At 46.7% G+C, this 27948-nt stretch overlaps 1 protein-coding gene across 6 annotated transcripts in view; it reads right to left on the bottom strand.

Moving 5' to 3' along the window:
- The window catches only part of hdlbpb (high density lipoprotein binding protein b), a 100891-nt gene extending 73254 nt beyond the window's left edge, over positions 1–27637 (bottom strand). For 3 of the 6 annotated variants that reach the window (XM_078533804.1, XM_078533800.1, XM_078533805.1), the window contains exons 1-4: positions 27521–27637; positions 11500–11581; positions 9189–9301; positions 7667–7815 (exon numbers count right to left, since the gene is read on the bottom strand). In XM_078533804.1, the coding sequence (XP_078389930.1) occupies positions 7667–7815; positions 9189–9264 (225 nt within the window). In that variant the 5' untranslated portion in view covers positions 9265–9301; positions 11500–11581; positions 27521–27637. Of the gene's footprint in view, positions 1–7666; positions 7816–9188; positions 9302–11499; positions 11582–20364; positions 20499–20544; positions 20656–21101; positions 21161–27520 lie in introns of those variants that run through there. The other 3 variants (XM_078533803.1, XM_078533802.1, XM_078533801.1) reach the window with 3 other exon arrangements.
- Between the last annotated feature and the right edge of the window lie 311 nt (positions 27638–27948).

Genomic DNA, 27948 nt, shown 5'->3' with positions numbered 1-27948 from the left:
AAAGGAAAACAGGTGATGATCTGGAAGGGAGTTTTATGTGAATTGGAATAAAGCACTGTCTGGAACAAGTAAAGACTTGGTTTCTTTCTTACCAACTAGCCATTGGAGTTTTTACAAAAGGTGCTGTATAAATGCAAGTCTTTTATAATTATTTCAATACGTGAGGATGCAGGGTGGAGAAGACTGTGTAGGACATTGCTCTGGGAACTAAGGAGGAAACTCCGGCACAACAATCAGAAGTTCTTGATAAAAATAGATGGGATGGCGGGGAGGGGGGGGGAAGGAAGACTGGATTCTAGAAAATTAAGAATGATGGTGCTCAGAGAACATGTGAGAAATTCTATGACTGACTCCTATAAGGGAAATGAGTCCTGGTTTCTCGTCCGTGATAGCCGTTAGTAGCAAATGTCCAAAGCACACATGAACGACCAAGGGAAATGAGTCATTATCAGCACTGAAATCAACAATGAACAGGTTTTCCTGTTTGTCACTGGAAGGTTTATGTGAACTCTGCTAATTCTGGGACACTAATAAACCTAGCCACAGATCACACAGGATGCGACAGTCTTGGGTCTCAGACTGGAGCGAATGCTTTTCCCTCCCAGACAGCTGCTCACAGTTTCCAACCAACAGTTTCCCTTAAGTGGGATACCCGCATCCGTTCATCAATCGCTATCAACGCCGTCCTGCAGGTCATCGCTGGAGGATCTGGCGTGGCCTCGATCCGGGTTCTAGAGCGCAGGTCTGAGGTTTAGCTGCCAGCCCGCCCTTTAAAAGCCGCTGTTCAAAATCAGTTATAGCTGTCGCCACTTGTAAACCGCTGAGCTCCGTCAAAGGGCAGTTATACCAGTTTCTAAATGTCATATCACCGGTTACTATTTCATCCCATTTTTAAAAAAAAATTAGTTCTGCCCTATAACATAGTCTGATATCTGACATGTGACCATTGTACGACACATGTGCACTGGACGCAAAACTTTTAGTGGTAATGTTGTTCGAGGTAAACTGATTGGCATATATGAAATGGAGGGTTATATCATGTAATATTGAATGTAAAGCACTGGTAGCAAGGTGCTGTGTTGATTTAAGGCCAAGAGAACCCAACTGCTATTAAGTAAGCACTTTGAGTCCAATTACTGTTCAATTGCAAATCTGGCTGCAGGTACAAATCCTTTTCTTTGTCTATTTCTCCACCGCTATAAATAACAAGGACTTGCATTTATAGAGCTCCTTTAATACAGAAAAAAATGTCCAATGCGCTTCATAGAAGTATGATCAGCTAAAAATCAGCATTAAGCCGAAGGAGGAGATATTAAGAGGGGTGACTAAAAGATTAGTTAATATGAGTTTTAAGGAGGGTCTTAAAGGAGGAGAGAGTGGTGGAGAGGCAGAGAAATTTAGGAGGGGGATTCTAGAGTTTAGGGCCTGGACGAGAAAAGGTACATCCACCAACAGCGAGGTGAATGGCATTTGGGGAGAACCATCAACTGCGGGTTGTAGATATTCTGACACCAGTAGCTTTAGTTCCTGCTGCATTTGTCTACATGTTACAAAGGGATCTCTTGTTTCTCATTCTTTTATTTAACTTTGTGACTTGCAAATGTGAGTGGGACCCTAGGGGTGTGCTGGAGAGGTGCGACAGTCAGGAAGCATGAGCTAGGCCTACCACTTTCACTACATTACTGCGGTGCTGGGAGGTTACATTATTTTATCTTAGTGCGTTATGTTGCATAACACTCTATCGTGTCCACAATGTAGTATGCACTCTGAATCCAAGTTCAAATCTCCATGGGACCTGTTTTGGGTTGACCCTGGGTCACTTACAAAAGGTGACAAGTTTCTAAATTTGTAAAAAAAAAAGTTAGATTTCTGAGTGTATCATGGGGATAAGGAATAAGAACATCAGAAATAGGTGAAGTAGGCCATTCGGCCCCTCAAGCCTGCTCCACCATTCAATAAGACCATGGCCGATCTTGCATCACAACTCCGCCTTCCTGCATTATCCCTTAATTCCCTTCATATCCAAAAATCCATCAACCCTGCCTTGAATATACTCAATGACTGAACGTCTTTCTGGGGTAGAGAATTCCAAAGGTTGACAATCCTTTGAATGAAGAGGTTGAAGACAAGGGTGGGCACATGGGATTATAACTACTCTGCAAGTGCAGGATGAATGGCAACATGGACATAATGGACTAAATGACCTGTTGTAACTTCGAGGTAATTCTATGTAATTATCAGGGCCATTGACTGGCAAGGGCTGAACAAGTCAAAGCGCATTTTAATTACATACTATTCTGGTAATTATTCCTGTGCCTCATTAAATAATTACACAATAGCTTTAAGAACATTTATTCATTTTTAAAAGTAGCAATGGCAACATTTCAGCACCTCTTACACAGTAAGTGCAGGGGTGGGGGTGGGGAATAAAGGCAGTGGAGTGGTGTTCTCACAGAGAGCTGGCACAGACACAATGGGCCAAACGGTCCCCTTCTGTGCAGTAACCATTCTATGATTCTACAAATGTTTCCAGTACTTGCCTCAGAAAACTATTTGCTTCAAGTGAAAGCCCCAAAGTGGTTGTTGTATGAAAGCCTGAATGAAATAATATACGTTGCCAATTGAAACATTGAAACATACAGCACAGAAGGAGGCCATGTGAGAAAATGATGCCTTAGAATTCTTTTCTTCTTTATTATTTCATGGGATGTGGGCGTCGCTGGCAAGACCGGCGTTTTGTTGCCCATCCCTAATTGCCCTTGAACCGAGTGGCTTGCTTGTCCATTTCAGAGGGCTGTTAAGAATCAATCACATTGCTGTGGATCGGGAGTCACATTATGGCCGGACTGGGGGGGAAGGACTGCAGGTTTTCTTTCCTAAAGGACGCGAGTGAACCAGATGGGTTTTTACGACAATCGATGTCATGGTCACCATTACTGGGTCCAGCTTTATATTCCAGATTTATTAGATGGTCACTGTAGCGGAGAAAAAAGGAGGGACTACCTCTACTCGTTATCCAAGAAGTGCAAGAAGTCTGAATAGGTTTGGGAAATCTGAACAGACGACAAGAGTTAAAGCAATCAGAAAAAGAAGTCTACAAGACAAATCTAGTCCCGGTTTTTGTGCACTCTGTTGTCCATAACCAAAATAGGGAAGTATAATCTATTAAACTGTTAATTATGGCCTAGTTTACTAAATTAACTTAATAAATCTTGCCATTTTGCTACAACTTAACGTCTTGCTGTCGACTTATTTAACACACCCAAATTCCTTATAGCCATGTGGCCTTTCATATCTGCGCCAGCTCCTCGAAAGAACTATCCAATTAGTCCCACTCCCCCTACTCTTTCCCCATACACCCAAATCCACTGTTGAAAATTGCTGTTGAATCTGCTTCCCCAACCATTTCAGGAGGCACATTCCAGATCATAAGAATCCGCTGCATTGAAAAGCAGAGTCTCCTGCCAGGCGCAAGATGGCCACTGATACCCACCTGTGCATGCACACTTTCCCACACATGCACAGAAGACCAATGGCGTAATTTGCAAGAGACACAGTGCCGGCTGGATCTTGCTCGAATCTTGAGGCCACTCACCCAGTTTCTGAGCCCAGCGGCAGGCGGGCAGTGGGGGCGGGGCCCACTCTGGAGCCTCTTCCACCCAACCCGGGCCTGTCACCGGGAAGAAGCCCTGGAGCTGCAAGCGCGGGAGAGAGAGAGAGCTGTAATCTGGAATTGCAGCCGTCACCGGGTGGACCAGAAGTCTCCCCCTCCTCCCCCATCCCGATCTTGATTCCATTCCTCCCTTCCGCCCCGCCGACGCGGAGAAGGTGTGGCTTTTTTAATCGCTGTCTTTAATAACTGTTTCATAAGCATCTCTGCTCCTAGCTGCTGCCTATTCGTCACTCGCAATGTCACAGAGTAAACCAGTGCAACCGTGCATGCACGTCATTGGCAGCAGATGCAGCCATTAAAAAAAGCTGTTCTCATTTCCCCGGGTCTTAAATCTATGGCCTCTACGCTAAAAATGCGAGGCGTTATCAGATTTCTTTGTTTTGGGACTGTGCCTTTAATTTAAGGCAAAATGGAGGTCTGTAAGGGGTTGAGGGTGGGGATGAGTTGGACCCACCAACCACGGAAGCAGAGCATAGGCAGTTAATCACACTGGTAAATCCCTTATAAAAACAAACTTCTATTCATACCCCACATAAACGATAGCTAATCCTTTAATAAGCTCTCAAACCTTTTAATCAAACTGTGAATTCAGAACCCCTGCCGACATAATTTTAGCTTTTGGAAGTCAGCCAAGCATTCATAAAGCACCCTTGGGGAAATATCAACAAACAACTATTGAAACTGCTAGAACAGGTGCTACATCGCCTGGCCTGTTACTCAAAGCAATGCAGCAGCTTTTTTTTTAAAAAACTCTCACTAACACCTGTAGCTTTTTTTTTAAAGGGCTGGAGATTTAAATAACTTCAGATCATGACATTTAAACGGACCCTAACCACCTTTCAAGAGCATTTACATCTATTCTATAATTTGTGACTCCGACACTGCGGGTTAAGGCCCTTGCAACAGACAGAATGTGGTCTGTTTAAATCAGCTCTGAGTTCAAATGGCCCTTCCTGAGTTCAGGTTTCCCTGATGTGTGAATTACACCCCACCCTCTTTCCCCTATCGGCAAAAATTGGATCAGTTGGGAAATGGGGGCGGGACATCCGCATTTGTGTCCCACACGCTACTTCTGCAGGTCGGCGAAGTCTTCTTGACTCTGCGAAAATGCAGGCCTTGGTCTCCAATGTCCCAGGAAGGTGTAGGAATGTCAATTTTTGTGAACTCTTATATTTTAAACTGTCGATTTAGTTTCAAGGTAGAATGAAGTGGGGAGTTTAAAGGATAGCTAATTAGCAAATCTACCTGGACACAAGACCTTTTTGATTCATGTTGCCATGGAGATGGGCTTTGAGACAGGGAAAGTCCATAGGAAGCCAGTGTAGGCTTACAGGATATTGTTTTTTAAATATCACTGAACCTCCTAGACAGTCTTAGTGCACCAAAATCAGAGTGGGAGAGAGCGACAGAGAGGTTGGGGATTCAAAGTTATCCAGCTCAATAAGGAAAAGAGGAGAAGCAAGCCCTCGGGAGCTAAGAATCACTTTGGAGTGGTTCTGGGAGAATGGAGTGTCCACTTGATAGACAGAATAAAGCATAACCATGAAGGGACATTTTCAGTTGTGCTGAAGAATTCACAAGGGAATTTTTCTGTAATTTAGAGTTTAAGCTGCCTCCTGAAATGGTGTTTAGTTATAGTTACTTTTAGTTTGTTTGTTACAGTAAAGGTCTTAAAACTTGAAATCTTATCGTGCAATTCCTATAAGTTGGAATTAATTTTTTTTTCAAATCTATCATTCTATGGGGATCATAACATCTGGTTACCTCCCAGTGAAAACAGTTTCTCTCCATCTAATCTATTAATACATATTAAAACTCTTTATTCTCTCCTTCTGATCTATTAAAACATGTTAAAACTCTTTATTCTCTCCATCTGATCTATTAAAACATATTAAAACTCTTTATTCTCTCCATCTGATCTCTTAAAACATATTAAAACTCTTTATTCTCTCCATCTGATCTATTAAAACATATTAAAATCTTTATTTTTAATTCAAAGGAAGACTTCTAAAGCGAATCTCTGATGGTAAAATGGAAAACACATATAACAAGATTTGAGTTGTTTCCTGAAGACTTCAATGCCCAGAACCCAAAATGCTAATTATTCCCTTTAACCACTGCAGGTTCTACAAACAAATTGTTTCTGTAATCATAACTCGAGAATTAGAAACTGAAAAATATAGAAAGTACAGGTTACTTTTTTTTATCCCTTTTTTAACCTGACTCGACTTCTACAGTTTAAAAACAAGCTAACAGTCATTACTTGAAACTTGAACTAAAAACCTGCTTATATTCATCCTTCCATATTTAAATCAATGCCAATATGGTGCGATCTGAAGCACTGGTCTCATTATGTGAGGCTCTGTTTCCCAATGTGAGCACAGTACTGAACATGCTGCAGCCCAGATTTATAAATCTTATCCTGTCCTAAACCAATGTCTACGCGCACGCTGACTTTTACAGCACAGGTAGTGGCCATTTGGCCTATTGTGCCAGCGCTAACCCTCTGAAAAAAGTTTTCCCCTTAGGCTCATTCCCTGCTTCTTCCCCATACTTTTTCTCCACTTGCCTTTCCCAATACGAATTAGGAGTGGGAGTAGGCCATTCGGTCCCTTGAACCTGCTCCACCATTCAATAAGATCATGGCTGATCTGATTGTGGCCTTAACTCCACTTTCCTACCTGCCCTCTCCCCGCATAACTTGACTCCCTTGTCAATCAAAAATGTGTCTCACTCAGTCTTGACTCAACTTCCGCTGTTTGCTGGGGAAGAGAATTCCAAACACTAACTACCCTCTGAGAGAAGAAAATTCCTCCTCATCTCTGTCTTAAACATGAGACCCCTTATTTTTAAACTTTGTCCACTAGTTCTAGACTCCCTCATGAGAGGAAACATCCTTTCAGCATCTGTCCTTCATAATCTAAAGATCTTGGCGACACCAGAACAAATTGATAAATTAAATCTCGGATATGGCAACAACTTGCTTTTATATAGCAAAACGTCTCAAATTGTTGGTATCAAAAAACATGTCAAAGGAGGGATAATTACAAGTTTATTGAAAGGCATTAGTTTTGGAGGAGGGGCCAATGAAGAGGTAGAGGGATTAGGGGGAAAATTCCAGAGCACAGGGCCACCGTCAACGGTGGGGCGAAAGCGGAGGGAAGGAATGCACAGGAAGCCACAGTCAAATAGTTCGGTGATGAGGAGTTGTAAAACTGGAGGAGGTTACCGATACAGGGAGGGACCAAGCCCTGAGAGAGTTGAGCACGAAGATGAAAATTTTAAATTGGTGGCATTTGGGTACCAAAGAGCACAGGGGTGACGAATGAGATGAAGGATTAAGTGAGGGCGGTCCCACTGAGCTGGACATTGACAAGTGGACCTGAAAGAGGCTGGTGTGGTCAGCTGTGTCTGCAGGAAGTCGAGGAGATTGATGCACCATGTTTGTAGTTAAAGAGAATATTGCTTGTGGCTTTGGTTGGGACTGTTTTGGTGCTGTGCGTATTAACATGCCCTTAAAGGTGTCAGCTGTGGCTCAGTGGGTCGCACACTCACCTCTTGAGTCAGGAGGTTGTGGCTTCAAGCCCTACTGCAGAGACTTGAGCACAGAAATCCAGAGTGACAATCCTAAGTGCAGACCTTAATCTGAGGCCCCATCTGTCATCTCAGGTGGGCATAAAAGATCCCACAGCCACTATGGCAAAGGAAAGGAGGGAAGTTCTCCTCAACGTCCTGCCCAATATTTACCCCTCAACCAACATCGAAACAAAAACATGACAATCCAGTCATTACCTCTAAGCTCTTTGTGGGATCTTGCTGTGAGCAAACTGGCTGCCGTATTTCCCACAGTGCACCAGTTTAGAAAGAAGTTCTTTGGCTGGGAAGCACTTTGGGGCATCCCAAGAGTGTTAAAGGTGGGCAGAATCACAAATCTTTCTTAAATAGATTCCCGGATCAATTTTGTTGTGTATTTACCACAGAGTGTACGCATACCTGGGTGATTACTGAGGATTTGATTGGTCGGATTTTGCTCCATGCTCCAATTGGTTCACCAGACTTGTCCCCCGGCGCTCCCTTCTCAGGGAGGGGAGGGAAAGCCTCCAGGTAAGTGGGGATATAAGCTTCATCCTCAGGTACTCCACCTGCAAACACATAGGCAACAACAAGACAAAATACATGAATATTACAAATAAGCGCTACATTTAAAGGGTATGGTAAGTACAAGGGGGAGGGGGGAATATTACCTCTGTCCCCTCCCTCCACAATGTGAGCATAGCAAATAAAAGCTCCTACCTCACAATAGGCATTTGACGTTTCAATGTTTTGGTCCCTCCTCACTTAAGGTCACCACACAGGTCAAGAACTGAACCGCTGGGCAGTGGCTGCTTGTGGAATCCCACATCCTTCCCTGCCTTGGGCACCCCTGGTTGTGCCAAGGTTCCTCTGACCAGGGAGTGCACAAGAGCAGTGTGGGCTGGCCTCGTTCTCTCATCTTCACTGGCACGGTCTCTCCCTCCCTTCCGGAGGCAAGGTGGGCACTCGTGGGCCTTTCAGGGTCTCTTAACTGTGTCCCGACATTCTCCCCTCCTCTTCTGAAGGTGTTAAAGGGTACAACTGGAAAATTGCCAGAAGCCCTCTGTTAACTGGCTAACGTTCCACTCCAAGTGTGTGAGCCTAGACAATGCTATTCGACTGCAGAGGCATCACATTCAGACCCGAATCTGCCCTTATCTGATACATATACTCGCATGCATGTTCCCCCAATGTTGACCACAGGAAAACAATGAGGAACAAGACGACCCCAGTAACCCCTTATCTCCCCCAGAATCCCACAGGGTGACCACAGCATCAGTTGAGAGCGGCTAACTCTCCATATCCTGGATGTGGAGCCAGGGCCTCCTGCTGTTCACTGGGTCAGCAGTTGCTCAGCAGGCATCAGAGTCAGCAGGTTAGGGATGCAAATCTCCCTCCAGGGACTTGAGCGCAAAATCCAGCCTGACTCTCCAAGTGCAGTACTGAGGGAGCGCTGCACTGTAGTAGGTGCGGTCTTCCAGATGTGAAGCCAAACCGGGACCCCGCCTGCCCTCTTGGGTGGACATAAAAGATCCCTGGGCATTCAAAGAAGAGCAGGAGAACTCTTCCCAATGTCCAGGAATGAATATTTATCCCTCAACCAAAAAAGCCGATGATCTGGTCATTATCACGGTGGTGTTTGTGGGAGCTTGCTGTATGCAAATTGGCTGCCACATTTCCTACATTACAGTGACTACACTTCAGAAGTACTTTGTTGGTTGTAAAGCGCTTTGGGATGTCCTAAGGCTACGAAAGTTGCAATAATCAATAGCTTAGTGCCTTTGTTAATAGGTCAAAGGGGCTGCAAGCAAAGGTCTCCATGCTCAGGGGTTTGCTGTACCTGTCCATTCACAGTATCAAGGATGATGGTCATTTTAGCCCAGCCATCAACCTTTGCCATGGTCTTGCTAAATACTGCAGCCACCTGCCTGGCAACACCCACCTCTGGTCTCCTGGTCTCCTAAGCCGCTGCGATGCTCAGCAAAGCTCTCCGGTGTAAGCACAGCAACCGAGCTCATGGTTCCAAACCCAGATTTGACAGATTCCGATATTCCACTGAAACGACAATCAAAGATGGGGGCCATCAGCATCGGCTCACCAAGACTGCACCATCGGCGAGCGGTGGCAGCAACACCACCGCACAATGTCCCGGAGCCTTGGTGCCGCAAAGAGGGAAGGGCTTGGCTTTCACACATTGCACAGAACCGGGCCATTCAGCCCAACTCATCAATGCCAGTGTTTGTTCTCCACATGAGCCTCCTCCCACCCCTTCTTCATCTCACCCTATCAACATATCCTTCTATTCCTTTCTCACTTCTGTGTTTATCCATATTCCCATTAAACACAGCTACACTATTCGCCTCAACCACTCCCTGTAGGAGCGAGTTCCACATTCCCACCACTCTCTGGCTAAAGAAGTTTCTCCTGAATTCCTTACCGGATTTATTAGTGACTCTTATATTTATGACTCCCAGTTTTAGGCTCCCCTCACAAGTGGGAACAACTTCTCTACGTCTACTCAAAAACTCCATCATGTTAAGGCTATTAGGTGAAAAGAACCTAGCCCGTTCTGCCTTTCCTGATAAGCATAACCTCTAGTTTTTGGTGTCATCCTTGTGAATCTTTTTTTTCCACACCTTCTCCAGTGCCTCGATATCCTTTCTTTAACATGGAGAGCAGAGCTGTACACAGTATCCCAAACATGGTCTAACCCAAGGGTCGATACAAGTTTGACGACTCTACTTTTCAATTCTACCCCTCTAGAAATGTACCCCAGGGAACTGTTTAGCTCTTTAGCTCTTAATAACTTTTTTAAAGCCATTTGCCTATTGGTACCCGATGTAACTTTCCTGTTGTGATTAAGTTCCTGATTTTAAAAAAAATGTATCCTTTCACAAGGAATGAGCACCGCTGGCTAGGCATGCATTTATTGCCCATCCCTGGTTAGGACCGTGTTACCAGGGCTGTGTGCCAGTATTCACTGGCTAGTTATTGGGTACCTACAGGCCTGCAGTTACAGAGTGGGCATTAGGCCATAAGACCATAAGACATAGGAGCCCTTCAGACCTTTCAGTTTTCCTAGCACCTTCTCCTTGGTAATGGCCACAATACTCAACTCTGCCCCCCAACTCTCTTGAACTTTGGGGATGTTACTCGTGTCTTCCACCATGAAGACTGACGCAAAGTACCTATTCAGTTCCCCCACCATTTCTTTGTTCCCCACTACTACTTCTCCAGCGTCATTTTCCAGCGGCCCAATGTCCACTTTTGCCTCTCTTACCCTTTATATATCTAAAAAAACTCTTGCAATCTTCTTTTATATTACTGGCTAGTTTACCCTCATATTTAATCTTCTCCCTCCTTATTTCTTTTTTAGTTGTCCTCTGTTGGTCTTTGTAGGCTTCCCAATTCCCTGGTTTCCCACTGCTCTTCGCCGCATTGTATGCTTTCTCTTTAGCTTTTATGCTGTCCCTGACTTCCCTTGTCAGCATAGTTATTATTATTAGCAGGGTTCTGAGCATTAACTGTTCCACATGGTGGGTATTGAGGTTTATGCTCTTCAGAAGAATTCTGTATCTACCAAAAGGACACTTTGTGAGGGGTCATGGACGAGGAACACAATTGTTTACACGCTAACCCTTTAATGAGCAGCCCTATCCCAGTGACGGTTAAATCGTTGACCCATTTAATCAGTCACTGGACAGCTTGTTTCAACCTCCTGGTCAGCTTCCGAGCTTTCAACGCCAGCCTCATCTCAGTGGGTAACACATCCTCTGAGTCAGAAGGTCGTGAGTTCAAGCCCCACTCTGAAGCCTTGAGCACATAATCTAGGCTGATACTCCAGGTGCAGTACTGAGGGAATGCTGCATTGTCGAAGCTGCTGATTTCCAGATGAGACGTTAAACCAAGGGACGCGCCTGCCCTCTAAGGGGGTGCTAAAGATCCTATGATGCTATTCTAGGAACAGCAGGGGAGTTCTCCGTGGCCAATACTTATCCCTCAATTAACATCATGAACAAAACAGATTATCTGGACATTGCTGTTTGTGAGAGCTTGCTATGAGCAAATTGGCTGCCACTCCCTACACTGCAACAGTGACTGCCCTTCAAAATTACTTTGTTGGCTTTGGGATGTCCTGAGGTTGTGAAAGGCGCTGCCTAAATCTAAGCCTTCCCCTTCTTTCACTGTGTCACCTACCATTACCACACGGGCTTCAGTTTGCCCATATAGTCTGCAGCACCAGCTAAACTCACCTGCAAAATGGTCTAAAGCCAGAAAAGTCCGTCCTGAACAAGGCTACCGGTGTCGCTTCAGTGTGACTTTATGTCTTTGGTCCTGAAGGGAAAAGAAAAGCAGATGGTTTTAGTATCAAAACTCTTCCTTGCCTCGCACACAGCTGTGTCTTATTTCATTCGTTCACGGGATGTGGACGTCGCTGGCTGGGCCCAGCATTCATTGCCCATCCCTAATTGCCCCTTGTGAAGGTGGTGGTGCGCTGCCTTCTCGAACCGCTGCAGTCCACGTGGTGTAGGTACACCCACAGCGCTGTCAGGGAGGGAGTTCCAGGATTTTGAGCAGCGACAGTGAAGGAACGGCCGATATATTTCCAAGTCAAGGATGGTGAGTGGCTTGGAGGGGAACTTCCAGGTGGTGGTGTTCCCATCTACCTGCTGCCCTTGTCCTTCTAGATGGTAGTGGTCGTGGGTTTGGAAGGTGCTGTCTAAGGAGCCTTGGCGAGTTGCTGCAGTGCATCTTGCAGATGGTACACGCTGCTGCTACTGTGCGTCGGTGGTGGAGGGGGTGAATGTTGAAGGTGGTGGATGGTGTGGGTATAGTAAACGTTACTGCAGCATCAGGGTGAAAATCACACAAGTAAACTTCTCAGAAATCCACCAAGCTGCATCTATATAGCGCCTTTCTCGGAGTAGCAATATGCAGACATCGCTGAAGAGGAGTGAAATACCTGTGCTCTATTTTCACCTCAAAATCTTACAAACGTTACAAGAACAGGTTATGAGGTGTTGAGTGGCTGGCGAAGCTTCTAAGCAGGATACTGATGGCAAGGTTTTCTTCTGAAAGGATCATCCATTTGTCTCCACCAAGTTATTCTGCTACAGCTCCTGCAGATGCCCAACAGCAGACTAGGGCCCGACTCGGTTGTTAAAGGTATGCATGGCATGGTTTGAAACCAGACAGGGTAAGGACATTGGAAGAGGAGCAGGCCATTCAGCCCCTCAAGCATGCTCCACCATTCACTCAATTAGATTACAGCTGATCTTTACCTCAGCCTGTTTACCCACTGTGTTGTTCACCTATCAAAGATTACCTTAAATTTTACAGCAAATTCGACCTAACTAGTCCATGCTTCAGACAACCCTCCTCCCGACCCCTCTTCACCTCACTCTATCAGCATATCCTTCTATTCCTTTCTCCCTCATGTGTGTATCCAGTTTCCCCTTAAGTATATCGATGATATTTGCTTCATGTGAAAGCGAGCCTACTGAACCCATGGGAGCAGGAGGCTTTTCAATTAGATCACGGCTGACCTGTAGCTTAACTCTATCTGACTGCCTCGGTTACCTAAAGAAAAAATCTATCGATCGTGGCTTGCATCTTGGAAGCTCTGGTTATCTCTTCAGCAACTACAGCCTATGCGGAGGAGAGAATGCCAGGTTTCCTCTACCTTTTGGTCCCAGATAGGAACTACGCTGACTGAAGCAGTTCATTCCAAGCAGCTGCACCTACAGCCACAAAGGGACAACATCTGGTCTCATTGGTGAGCAGATGAGGGTCAGACTCTGTCCTCCCTCCTCCTCTCGTCCTCACCGCCCCCAGTTCCCGAACTGGATCTCTGTCCACTGTGCTCTGCTGCAAAGACTGGGGAACCGGATTAGCAGTTGAGAGGACAGGCCTGGACACCGCCGCTCCAGCTCCCGACCCCCCCCACTCCCCTCCACCCCATCATGGTGTGCTCTTGCCGGCTGTCTCTGGTGAGCGTGAGGAAGAGCCGATCGGCTGAGGCGCTCAGTGACTGTGCGAAACACACTTGTTCCAAGAATCATCAGCATTCGAGAGAGAGCCATTAAATGGATGATAAAGAGAGCCCACGCAGAGGCTACTAACCATGAATAGTCTGGGTCACCCAAGGCTTTTATCAAGAAAATCTCATCCCAAAGCTCGCTCTGTCATACACTTATGACATCACGTGTGACAAGCGGGAGCATTATTGCATCGTTCCGTTTACAGCTGTGTCTCTGTGACCTCATCAAGCTGAGCACCAGAGAGACTGGAGATGGAGGAGAAACAGAGGGAGTGAGGGACGGAAGGAGGGATGGAGGGAGGGAAAGAGTGAGCAAGGGAGGGAAGAAACGAGGGAAGGAGCAAGGAAGCGAGGGAACAAACGAGCGATGGCGGGAGGGAGGGAACGGGCGAGGGAGGACGGGAGGGAGTGAGGGAGGGAGGGAGGGTGCAAGGGAGGGTGGGAGCGAGTGACAGGGAGGGACAGTGAGGCGGACAGAGGCAGGGAGAGACAGATGGAGGGAGGGAGAGAGGGAGCAACAGCAAATGCAGCACCAGGATAAGAGGCCATCATCACAAGGCATTGGGAGCAGCAGATGACATTAAAGCTATTTAGCCAATTGCTTTTTTTTAATTCAAAAGCACTGATCTGATTACACACACATGCAGACACACGTGCACAGACACGCTCACACATGCAGACAGGCAAACACCACACGTACGCACATGCATGCGGAGACACATACACGGAAACACGCACTGGTGGAGACAGACAAATGCGAAACACACAGGGAGCATGAAGCAGACATGCTTGGAAACAGACACATGCGTGGACACACGAACACACGTGTGAGGAAACAGACTTGTGCAGAAACACATGTGCGTGGATAGACACGCACGGAGGACACGTGAGCACACATAATACGCAGTTCAATTAATGACATTTTTCCCAACCGGAAGGAAACCCATCAGATTATTATAACCAGTGGGTTTTTTTGTTCAAAAGCTTCTCATTTTAGGCAAATCAATTTTGATTTCTTTATACAATATGTATTTTGAAGGAATTCACCTTGAGTTCCAAAGCCTATGACTACAGAAAGATCGATGATTGCTCAAAAGGTAGAATTGAATTAAACATTCTGTCCTATAGATTCAGTTTACCAACCTGAAGCCTGTCATTATAGCAGGACACTCCTCACCAGGTCAAACCGTGTGCTCAAATGCTTTTTCAGGGCACTCCAGGTTAAGGCATCTCTTTAAGTGCAATCTCTCGCCATTCCATCTGCATCCTGTCTTCTCACCAACAACTCTGCAAATTATCTTTTGCTTACGCGATCCTCGGGCACGAGTGTTGCTGTGAGTAGTACTCGTGTCTCTGGGTCAGAGGGTTCAAGTGTGGGTTGAAGTACTCCCAAGACTTGAGTACAAAATCCAGACTGACGCTCCCCACGGTGCACTGTCAGTGGTGTTGCCTTTTGAATGAGATGTTAAACCGAGGCTTTGTCTGCTCTCTTAGGTGGACATACAAGATTCTATATTTCATTGGCGGAGTTCTCTGCCCCCATGTCCTGGGCCAATATTTAACCCTTAACCGATATTGCTAACAGATTATTCAGCCATTTATCTCATTTCTGTTGGTGGGAGCTAGCTGTTTGCAAGCTAGCTGCTGTCTATCCTACATTACAGCACTGTGCAAAAGTGTATTATCTGTAAAAGCACTTGGGAACGATCTGGGGTTGCGAAAGGGGTTATATAAATGCAAGTCTTTCTCCCCTCTGCAGGTACATCTCGAGGAGGCTTGTAGACTCTCTGGAGACCGGATCTGCACCTTGCACTGCCTCTGAAGGTGGGGAGTGCCCTCAGTGAAAATCTCTGATGTAAAAGGGCCAAGGTGGGAGTTAGTGAGGGCTGTGAATGGGGAATTATGGAGAGTAATTCAAGAGGCACAGATGGGACCTGAGGTGGGACCTGTGCAATCCGTTTGAGGCCTAGAGATATCTTAATGTAGGGAATGTTTAACAGATGCACTTCCAGCCCCAGTGAACATATTTCTCCATGAAACCCATCAGGTTTTTAATTAAAGATGGTTCTGTTGGCACGCGAGTTAATCAAACATTTTTTTAAGAGGAAACCATTTGGTGAGTTTGGTCCTTGTTATAACACGAGAGAGATGGCTGCACTAGAACAGACTCCCATGTAATAATCAAGTGCTTGCTCTTCTCCACAGTAAATCCATTCGCCACTCCGCTGCCTGACTCTGAAGGCATGTTTGACAAAAGAGAGCGTTCTTATTCCAAGGTCTCTTCATTTTTTTTTTTGCAAAAGCAGACTGACAGCTTCCCAAAGGCTCGAGAAGAATACCCGGTGTGTTGCCAGGCCCAGCTGAGCCATACAGATGAAGAATTTACCTGAGTTCTATCCCCCGTCAGTACTGAGGTGATTGGTTTCACCGAGGACACTCCTTCAAAGTAGAGCAGGGGAATTCTCCCCTAGTGTCCTGGCCAACATTTATCCCTCATCCGACATCACTAAATAACAGATGATCCATCCATTATCACTTTGCTGTTTATGGCAGCTTGCTCTGTGCAAAATTGGCTGCTGTGTTTTCTACATTACAACTGCGACAACACTACGATGGTCAATGACATTACCATCACTGAATCCCCCACAAATCAACATCCTGGGGGTTACCATTGTCCAAGAACTGAACTGGACCAGCCATATAAATACTGTGGCTACAAGTGCAGGTCAGAGGCTGGGAATCGTGCGGAGAGCAACTCACCTCCTGACTCTCCCCAAAGCCTGTCCACCATCTACAAGGCACCAGTCAGGAGTGTGATGGAATACTCTCCACTTGCCTGGATGGGTGCAGCTCCCACAACACTCAAGAAGCTCGACACCATCCAAGACAAAGCAGCCCGCTTGATTGGCACACATCCACCACCTTCAACATTTGCTCCCTCCTCCACCGACGCACAGTAGCAGCAGTGTGTACCATCTATAAGGTGCACTGCAGGAACTCACCAAGGCTCCTTCGACAGCACCTTCCAAACCCATGACCTCCACCACCTAGAAGGACAAGGGCAGCAGAGGCATAGGAACACCACCACCTGCAAGTTTCCCTCTAAGCCACTCACCACTCTGACTTGGAGCTACATCACCATTCTTTCACTGTCACTAGACTCCCTCCCTAACAGCACTGTGGGTGTACCTAGACCACATGGACTGCAGCGGTTCAAGAAGACGCCTCACCACCACCTTCTCAACGACAATTAGGGATGGGCGATAAATGATGGCCTTGCCAGTGATGTCCACATCCCGTGAACAGATGAAGAAAAACCTTGAGAGTGCTCCATTGGCTGTAAAGCACTTTGGTCCTGAGGTTGTGATAGGTGCTAAATAAATGCAAGTTCTTTCTGAATACATAGGTTGGGGTGGGGGTGGAGAAACATGACCAGAATTTTCAAATCTTAACGGCTATCCATTAACCCCAACTGGAAGTATATGCGTGAAGGCAGGCTGGGGCTTGGCTGTAATGCCTTACTTAGTTAAAGGTACTACCTAGCGCTCACAATAACAGCTACTTGAGAGCCAAGTACCAAACAGGAGTCAACAGGGTGTCTGTGGAGCATATTGCAGCAAGATGCCTATGTCCTCAGGAGGAATGGGGAAAAAGCTGGTTCAAAATAAACAGCTTTGCAATTATCATCGCACCTTTAACAGAGTGAAAACAGCCCAAGAAGCTTCACAGGAGCGTTAACAAACAAAACTTGACACTGAGCCTGGGGAAGCTGGATCCAAGTCATCACTTTTAAGGATGTAAGCAAGTTAGAGAGGAGGAGAAGTTTAGGCAGAGAATTCCAGAGCTTAGGGCAAAGAAAATGGGATGTTCTGACCTCTTGACCCACACAACCATTGTTTAAAGACTGAAATATATTGTGCCAAGTTTACTAAACTCACAATAATCCAATGACATGGATTAAAATTTACAAACAATTGATTTATCACGGTTAAGGATTCTTACTGGGAATATCTGAAGCTTTCAGGAACGAATCATTCTTGGTGAGGAAGAGGTGATACATCAGGTAGAATAATCACATTGCCTTTAGTCACTTCCTACTGGAACATTAGAATCATAGAACGACACAGCACAGAAAGAGGCCATTCGGCCCATCATGACTCTGCCGGCTCTTTGGTCAAGCGATCTAATTAATTGCTCTCCCCTGCTCTTCCTGCACAGCTCCGCAATTCCTCCCTTTCAGTATTTACCCAATTCTCGGTTAAAAGTTATGATTGAATTGGCTTCCACCATCAGGCGGCACATTCCAAACCACAACTCGCTGCGTAAAAATTCTCCAAATGCTTCCAATCTGTGCCCTCCGGTTACCAACCCTCCTGCCAATGGAAACCGTTTCTCCCGGTGTGAGCTATCAAAATACTTCGCCATTTTGAACACCTCAGTCAAATCTCCCCTTAACCTTCTCTGCTCTAAGAAGCTTCCCCTGTTCCTCCACATAACTGAAGTCCCTCGTTCAACCCTATTTAACATCAGTTAGCATGCCAATTCAATCAGCTGTGTTCTCCATTACACCGGCGTCACCAGTCGGCACATTACAAATTAATCCAGGACTGTGGACTACTGCACTGATCAGCTGCTCTTAACGCACTGCCTTGAGCTCCCACCACCAGAGACACAGTTGAAAGCCAATGGCACTGCACCCTCGCATTTTACAGCTCTCACCCGACTTCACCAGGACGAACTCCGCAGATGTGCCACTGAGAGCTTGGCCACGGATCAAACAGGCATGCTGCAAAAGCGTTATCTGCCCGTCGCTGTGCCACGGGTGGCACACACTGAGAGCCTCGAGTGTTGCGTTCCAACAAACCTCTGCACGTATCACTAGTGCCCTCTTCCCCTCCCTCCCTCCCCCCTGGGAAAGTCAGAGCCACCAATAACAACAGCCACAAAACAACCCCTCCCCTCTGTAGAAATGTGGGAACATGTCTAACGACTCAGAGGAGCATTTTTCTCATTAAACCAATTGCTTCCCCCGAGACACAAAAGAACTCTGCATGTTATTTAAAAGCCAGAGTATGCAGCAAAGCCCTGAAACACTCTGAGAGAGTGCTGGAGAGCCATCTCACTCGTGGCCAGACGTACAATGAATTGTTCATCCTGTTGCCTCCGTGCCTCAGATGGCTCGTTCCTGTCTAGCGGTCACCGAGCCAAACAGACCACTCAAAGTTTAACGTAAGAAATAGGAGCAGGAGTAGGCCAATCGGCCCCTCGAGCCTGCTCCGCCATTCAATACCATCATGGCTGGGCTGGCTGTGACCTTAACCCGACTTTCCTGCCTGTCCCCCATAACCCTAGACTCCCTTGTCGATCAAAAATCTGTCTAACTCAGCCTTGAATATATTCAGTGACCCAGCTTCCACTGCTCACTGGGGGAAGAGAATTCCGAACACTAATGACCCTTTGAGAGAAGAAATTCCTCCTCATCTCCGTCTTAAACGGGAGGCTCCTTATTTTTAAACTGTGACCCCCCCACCCAACCCCACTCCAGTTCTAGATGCCCCCACGAGAAGAAACATCCTCTCAGTATCTACCCTGCCAAGCCCCTCAGAATCTTATATGTTTCAATAAGATAAAGTTGGTGGTTCTGAGTTGCCTGATATCAGCAGTAGGGATATTGTAAATGGCCTCCATGCCAGGAGAGTGATTAAGACAGAGTATCTGCTCCTCATCACTACCTATTCAATCATGTTCCAGCATGAATCTTGGGGAAGCGAAACTGGAGAACATTTTTATTTTTTAAAAAAGAGCAATAGCCCAGGAAAGATGTTTACTATCTCCCACTAGTGTGCAAATGGTGTGAATGCCTCTGCTGGCCAAAATGATGTTCACGCAAAGCCTTTGTCTGGGATTTTCCGGTCCCGCCTTCCTTAGGTGCGGAGCCCAGAACCGAACACACTTACTCCAGATGGGGTCTGACTAACCTCCTGTACATCTGAAGCATCACTTATACCGCTTTGTGTTCCAGTCTCCAGCTTGAGATACAGGGAGGGGGTGGGATTTTCTGGTCCCACCAGTGGTGGGCATCGTATATCGGCCTTGGGTGGTGGTGCAGAGTGGATTCAGAAGAATAATTGCCAGGGTTTGGAGGGTTAAATGATGAAGATGGGTTTCACAAATTTGGCTTGTGTTCCTTTGAAGGAGATTGAGGAGTGATCCGTGCGAAGATTTGATCGGGTACCTGGAGAGAAACTATTCTCACAGGCGGGGGAATCAAGACTGAGGCGGCCTGACCTTAAATTTAGAGCCAGGCCCGTTCAGGAGTGAAGTCAGGAAGCGTTTGCCATGGAAATCTGGAACTCTCTCCTCGGTGCAATGAGTGCAGATTCATAGGAACAGGAGGAGGCCATTCAGCCCCTTGAGCTTGTCCCTCCCATTCAATTAGCTCATGGCTGATCTGTATCTTAACTGTGTCTACCTGCCATGGTTCTGTAACCCTTAATACCCCTTACCCAGCTAAAATCTGTCAATCCCATTTTTGAAATTTTCAACTGGCCCCCAGCATCCACAGCTATTTGAGGGGCAGAGTTCCAGATTTCCATTCTTCTAGAAGGTTATGTGGGTAACATAGGTGGGGTCGAGATCATTGATGCCCATGTTGTACAGCATGGCAGGTCCAGCTTCGATGGAGCAGTTGGCCTTTACCAGTATTGTAATATGTTCACATTTATAATACAGCATTCAACAAACTCAAATAGCTTTGCTAAATAACAGTGCTCCTTTAAATGGCATCTTATTAAACAACGGCCACAGGAAAATTACACTGACTCCAGAGTAACAAACGTATTCGTCTAACTCAAAGAGCACCCAGTTTAGTTTGATCTGCAGGTAAATACGAACTTTCGAGGCTATCTTCAAGTAAAACCTTTGACTAAAAATTAAATCCACAAATTGTTCACAGTAATAGGTTTTAACTTCACAAATCCCAATCAGCTCAGATTCCTTCAAGAGGTACCTCAATGGTATTGAGAAATAGAAAATTCATGATTTCGTTTCCAGACCAGCATCACAACTTGCCACTTACTCTTTTAGCAAGCTTCTCTCCTCTGTATACAGCCTTAATCCTTAAACTTGAGATTGTCCAAAACTCTGCTGCCCCGTATCCTAATTTGTACCAAGTCACGTTCACCCATCATCCCGATCCCGTGCTCATTGATCTACAATGGCTTCCAGTCCGGCAACAACTCAATCTTAAAATTCTCACCCTCGTTTCAAACCACACCGAGGCCTCCTCCCCTCTCTCTGTAACCTCCTCCAGCACACAGGGTGGAGGATGGGACCGACACGGCGCGGAGTCTTGTAGGCGGCGTCACAGGAACAAAAACAGCCCTTTAAATATTTTAACCCCAGCTGCAAGATTCTGCGGTTTCGAAAGATTGAGCTCAGTATGTGCAGCTGGCACCACTCAGATAAGGACATGATCTGCAGTGCCACTAGCAAAGCAATGGGAGTATGTCAGAGGCTGGAGGCCCCTTGGGAGGAACTTGCATTTATACAGCACCTTTCACAACTTTAGGGCATCCCAAAGTGCTTCACAGCTATGAACTGCAGTAATTTGTAATCCCCTGAGATCAAATCTCTCCTGTTAAAGCTTCACAGAACAGTACAGAAGTATAGTGCACTGACATAGACCAGTTGGGCCGAATGGCCTCTTTCTGCCCTGGACACTCGATGTAATACCAAGCCCTCACAGCAAAAATGAAAAGAATTATAATTAAAAGGATTCCTATTTACTTTTGCCATCAGTGTTCCTAATTACTTTTTTTCAAATTTTCTCTGATCCCGGAGGTTTCGGTGATTTTGAGGGAGCAATCTAGGTTGAAGGATGCTGGGGGAGGGGGGGTGGCGGTTGAACTAACATGGCTGGAGGCAGTGTGATGCCGCTCCCTCGGACCCTCATAGACTGCGAGGTGACTGTCTGACCCGTGCTGTCCAGGAGAGGCAATCCGAGCGGAATCCAGGACGCCTGCCCACAGGAAGAGGGGGAAGGCGGAAAACCCACAACCCTCTGAAGCACTGCCACCCCATCTCTGCCACTCAGCCTATCCTTACATACCGGGAAGCAGCCACTACTGATAGCAGAGGTTGAACTGCGCCCTGTCTTTTGAGATAAGAAGACACATCAATGCAGGGAAATTACAAGTCTAAAATAAAAGAGGTTACTCAATGACAAAATATTCTTTCCTCATGCTCAGTTGAATTGAAGCCCTCAAAATCGGTATAGGTTCCAGGCCTGATTCAGCAGCTGATGCTTTTAGTCTCGATGATTTCTCAAACCAGTTCCCTGCAGTGTATGTGCTAACACTATCATGTGTATGAGATGTGAGACCATATATGATTAGAAGTGGCGTTCTGTAGCAGAGCTGGTGCAGTGCTTCTGCACACTGGTACTCCAGAGTGCTGCAGCACAGAAACGCAAGGCATGGGTCTGTAACTACTGCCAAGGGGGACTCACCTCCAGCCTCCCCAAAGCCAGTCCACCATCTACAAGACACAAGTCAGGAGTGTGACGGAATACTCTCCACTTGCCTGGATGAGTGCAGCCACTACAACACTCAAGAACCACAACACCATCCAGGACAAAGCAGCCCGCTTGATCAGCACCCCATCACCTTAAACATTCACTCCCTCCACCACCGACACACAGTAGCAGCAGTGTGTACCATCTACAAGATGCACTGCAAGAACTTACCAAGGCTCCTTCATTAGCACCTTCCAAACCCGTGACCTCCACCACCTAAAAGGACCAGGGCAGCAGACGCATGGGAACACCACCACCTGCAAGATCCCCTCCAAAGAACACACCATCCTGACTTGGAAATATATCAGCCGTTGCTTCACTATTGCTGGATCAAAATCCTGGAACTCCCTCCCTAACAGCACTGTGGGTGTACCTACACCACAGGGACTGCAGTGGTTCAAGAAGGCAGCTCACCACCACCTTCTCAAGGGGCAATTAGGGATGGGCAATAAATGGCTGGTCTATCCAGTGACGTTCACATCTCGTGAAAGAATTTAAAAAAACTTTCTGTCCCAGGGGATGGGATGAGCTGCAAGTGGACCCGAACAGTGTAATGCAAACAACTGTGACAAACACAACTCTCTAAACATTCAGCAGCTCTGGCAGCATCTGTGGAGAGAGAAACAGAGTCAACATCTCCACTCGATGCCCTTTCATCTAATCTGGAACGCTAACTCTGTTTCCTTTGCCACAGATGCTGCCTGACCTGCTTGGCATTTCCAGCGTTTTCTGTTTTTATTTCAGATCTCCAGCCTTCATAGTATTTTGCTTCTGTAGCAGCACAACACTCAAGCTTGGTTACATAGCTTCATTGTCAAAGGACCTTTGACCAAGAAATGTCTATGTCGAGAATAATGAGCATAAACCTGCCTCTAGGCATATGAAGAGACGAAAAATATCCCTTTAAGGTAGCAGTTACCAATCATCTGCTTTTTGCACCATCAAACAACAAGGAAATAATAACAAGTCAGTGGTTTATTGTCAACCATAGCTTGATCAAAGAGGTCAGTTTTAAGGAGCGGTTTATAGGAGAGAGGGTGAGGTGGAAAGACGGAGAGGTGTGCAGGAATAATTCCAGGGGCTTAGGAGCTAGGCAGCTGAGGACACGAACGCCAGTGGTAGAGTGATTAAAATCAGGGGTGCACAGTGTTGGAGGGGTGCTGTAGGGCTGTAGAAGATTAGACATAGGTCATGGTGAGGCCGTGAGGGATTTGAACAGAAAGGTGAAAGTTTTAAGTTTAAATTGTTCCTGCATCAAGAGCCAATGTAGGCCAGCGAGCACAGTGGTGTTGGGTGAACAGAACTCAGTGCATGATAGGATCCAGGGTGGGTGGGGGTGGCAGGTGGAAAGTGAAAGGCCAGCCAGGAGTGTATTGAAATAGTCAAGTCTGGGAGTAAGAATGGCACGGGTGAGACAGGCAGAAACGGGTGATACTACTGAGGTGGAAGAAGATGGTCTTCACTGATGGAGAGGATTATGGGGTTTAAATCTCAGCTCAGTGTCAAACACACCCGAGGTTACTAACAGTCTGGTCCAGCCTCAGACAGTGACAAGCATCTCGGTTAATTCCTTCTGGTTACTTGAGCACACAGCATTGAAGTTGTACAGTCATCTGGAGGCCATGTCACACTCAAGCCCTGACCATCTCATTTAGGTGGACATTAAAGATCCTGAGACATTTCTTAAAGAAGACTGGGAGATTCCTCAGAGCCTGCTGATATTCCGGATGTACCTCATTGCTAATTGTGGGATCTTGCTATGTACACTGGCCTGCATAACAACAGTGGCCGCACTTTGAAGTAATAGAGTGTATTTAAAGCAAGTTGGAACTGAGAGATAAGACTTGTATGAACACAACGGTCTCCCCTTGTATCCAAGCAGCCAAAAATGTTTTAATGTAGTGAGTAGTGATCTGGAATGCGCTGCCTGAATACAAGAGAACAAGTATAAGGAACAGGAATAGGCCATTCAACCCCTTGAGCCTGTTCCACCATTCGATAAGATCATGGCTGATCTGATTGTGGCCTTAATTCCACTTTCCTGCCTGCCCCCCATAACTCTTGACTCCCTTATCATTCAAAAATCAGTCGAACTCAGCCTTGAATATATTCACTGACCCAGCCTCCACTGCTCTCCGGGAGAGAGAATTCCACAGACAAACGACCCTCTGAGGGAAAAAAAAATTTCTCCTCCTCTCCGTCTTAAATGGGAGACCCCTTTTTTTAAAACTATGTCCCCTAGTTCTAGTCTCCCTCATAAGGAGAAACATCCTCTCAGCATCCACCCTGTCAAGCCCCCTCAGAATCTTATATGTTTCAATAAGATCACCTCTCATTCTTCTAAACTCCAATGAGTACAGAGCCAACCTGCTCAACCTTTCCTCATAAGAAAAGCCCCTCATGCCAGGAATCAGTCGAGTGAGCCTCCTCTGAACTACTTCCAATGCAATTCTATCCTTTCTTCAGTAAGGGAGCAAAAACTGTACCCAGTACTTCAGGTGAGGTCTCACTAAGACCCTCCTGTACAGCTGTAGCAACATTTCCCTACTTTTGTACACAATTCCCCTTGCAATAAACGCCAAAAGGGCAGTGAAAGCAGGTTCGATAGTAACTTTCAAAAGGGAATTGGATAAATACTTGAAAAGGAAAAATAATTGCAGCGCCATAGCAACTGGGCCAATTGGATAGCTCTTTCAAAGAGCCAGCATAGACAAGATGGACTGAATGGTCTCCTTTTGTGCTGTATGAATCTATGAACTCCTTCAGTCAAGTCTGTTGTTACCAGTTTAATTATTTCTCCCTTGTCTTTTGTCCTTCCCTTAAAAGGTAAACCACAGACCTAACCTCTGCCAACGACACTCTATCATTACCTCCCTCACTACAATAGCACAAGTGGTACAGAAATGACTGAGGATCCCCTTGTTTGCTTCCTAACTCCCTGCCATGCAGATAAATGCTCCCAGCTCACTGCTCCCAACTGGGGACTGGGTCAGTGTGGTCGGTCAGGAGCTCTGGTGTGCAACACCAGGAGCTGGAGCCGGTACAAAATGATTCGGGATGCTCCTGGATTGCTCCTGGAGCCTCACAAAGTACACAGGGACCACGCCGAAGGGATGCAGCAAAGCGACATCCCGGCACTCAGCAGCACTCTGCCTTCACTGCCATCACCCTTGGAAATCGGTTGGGAAACTCCCCCCCACCCACCCGCCTTGCCCGGCTTGGGGAGGGAAACGAGTCATGCAGAAGCGTCACTATGCCGACGCTATAACACAGACGATGCAATTCAATCTAACTTTGCATTATAGCATTGCACATCCAAATAATCAGAAAAATATCTACCAAACAGTTCTCACGGTGACAGTAGCCTGGATAGATACTCTACCCATTACTGTTGCACAAAGTAAACAGAATCTTTCACGGATTTTACATTGGAACAGCAGGAGGCCATTCAGCCCTTTGAGCTTGTTCCATTGCTCAGTTAGATTTTGACTGATCTTCATCTTAACTCCATCTATCCACCTTGGTTCTGTAACGCTTAATATTCTTGTCTGACAAAAAGGTTTGCATGAAAAGGTTTCCTTTTAAAGTTCCCACGGTGACCTACTAGGTAAAGGCACCAGCTATCGTAACACCTGTAGACCAGGGTGGTTCTGGGTTCAATTCAACAACATGAGCTCTGCAGTTGGTCACTGAATCCCTGTGCTAGGCTGGCTGGGCCAGTTTCCAGCTCCCAAACACTCGCCTACAGCCACAACTGGAAACCAAACACATGTGGGCATTGGAAAGCATGGGCTGCGATGCCTGCCACGGTCAAACAGCCCATCTGTGCTCACTTCAGCCCGCACATGAAGCACTGGCACTTGGGAGAATGCCATCTGCAGCATCTAGGGGTCCACAGCCGGGGTCCTCTGCTTCTGCACCCCGCAGAATCGGGATCGCTTTGCCTCCGTGGGACCACATTCTCAGCTCTTAGTCAGAACGTTGTGGGTTCAAGCCCCCACTCCAGAGGCCTGAGCACAAAATCCAGGCCGACACCACCAGTGCAGAACTGAAGAAGCGCTGCATGCAAACGTACAAATGATTCAGGAGCAGGAGTGAGCCATTTGGCCCCTCGAGCCTGCTCCGCATTCAATAAGATCACGACCGATCTGATTGTGACATCAAAGCCACTCTCCTGCCTACTCCCGATACCTTTTGACCCCCTTGTTAGTTAGTCAAGAATCTATCAACTTCTGCCTTAAAAATACTCAATAACCCTACCTCTACCACTCTCTCTGGAAGTGAGTTCCACAGACTAATTACCCTCTGAGAGAAAAATGTTCTCCTCATCTCTGTCTTAAATGGGAGACCCCTTATTTTTAAACCGTGTCCCCTAGTTCTAGTCTCTCCCAAAAGGGGAAACATCTTCCCAGCACCCACCCTGTCAAGTCCTCTCAAGATTCAATAAGGTCACCTCTCATTCCCCTAAACTCCAATGGATACGGGCCCAACCTATCCACCCTTTCCTCATAAGATAACCCCATCTCATCCCAGGAAATCTGTTGGGTGAACCTTCTCGGAACTGCTTCTAATGCAATTATGTCCTTCTTTAAATAAGGAGACCAAAACTGTACACAGTATTCCAGATAGGACCTTGCCAATGTCCTGTCGGAGGTGCTGCCTTTCGGCTGAGATGTTAAACCGAGGCCCTGTCTGCCCTCTCCAGTATCTCGAACTTTACCCCTCAACCAACATCAGAAAAACAGATCATGGATCATTTATCACAACACTGTTTGTGGGAGCTTGCTGCGTGCTAATTGGCTGCCACGTTTCCTACAATACAACAGCGACTACAACTTCAGAAAGTACATCGGCGGCTGCGAAGCTCTTTGGGAATGCCCCGTGGTCAGGAAAAGGCACTGCCGCGAAACAGTCCCATCTGCAGCCGCCAGCGGGGAGGTGGCACAGTCTTGGCTGGTACCGATGGCTATTTGTTAACCAGGTTACATTCCACCTACGGGCTAACTGCGCCTGGGACAGGACCACAATATTAATTGCACACTGCACCAGAGTCAACCGAGCAGAGACCCCCAAAACCGATCACAAATTCTATATATATATATATCTCAAAGCAACATTTTTTTTTAAAATCCATGTTTAATTTGCACATCATCAACATTCATGCAGCTGCCTTTGCAACCAGAAAGTTTATCATTGGGATCTTATTTTGCTGCAGCTGCTGTTTTTGCAGCTGGAGGGAGGAATCTGTCCCTCTCTCCTGTTGCAGAGCTGATTTGGGGCGGGGGGGGGTGGGAAATATCCCCCCGGGGTCGATGCCCTTCCCCTCCCCAGGGCCCAGCGCTCAGGCTCGGGGGGAGAAAATCACTCGACGTCCGCTGATCCAAAGAAAAATAAATTTCATCCCCCACCTTAAAATGAAGCACGGGGCAGACCTCCAGCCCGCCACCAAATGTGTGGGGCTTCTAGTTAGTGGTTAACTAGCACTTAACTAGCAGGTGATCTGGTTATCCTTAACCAGTTTGATTCATTGACATCTTTCCCCCTCCCTCCGCCCCCTCACTTCAAAGGGGAAATGTCAGGCGCCAGGTTTTAACCCCGGCTGGTTATGCTAGTTGTCACTAGTTAAGGTGTTAACTAGCGCCCCCTCGGTTCAACTCACCGACCGCCTCGAGCTGGAATAAACATGAACCGCGCGAGCCCGATCCCTCCGCCCCGCCGTGAGCCGCCGGCACGCAGCGCACAGCCCCTCCTCCCTGCGTCATCGCGTCCAGCCGCTCGACGCACACGCCCCACCTCCCCACGCTCCCTCTGCGTGTATCCGTGCGCGTAGTGGGGGGAGGGGCAGGGGGAGGGGGAGGGGCGAGGGGCGGGGACTCCTCAAGAGTCCATCAACAGGATGCATGTAGCTGCAGAGGGAAAACCCCAGCCAGCCTTTCTGTGGAGGGAGTGGCCTGGAGTCTCCAGGAATTTAATATATGTTTAAAATTTTTTTTTACTATTTTAATTCTTTAACCCTTCAGGATTGGCCTGGAATCTCTAGGAATTGAATATGTTTTTTTTAAATTATTTTTACTATTTTAACTCTTT

The sequence above is a fragment of the Cetorhinus maximus genome, chromosome 34 (genome assembly GCF_964194155.1).
Source record: "Cetorhinus maximus chromosome 34, sCetMax3.hap1.1, whole genome shotgun sequence".
Taxonomy (NCBI): domain Eukaryota; kingdom Metazoa; phylum Chordata; class Chondrichthyes; order Lamniformes; family Cetorhinidae; genus Cetorhinus; species Cetorhinus maximus.
This window is presented reverse-complemented; position numbering and strand designations above follow the sequence as displayed.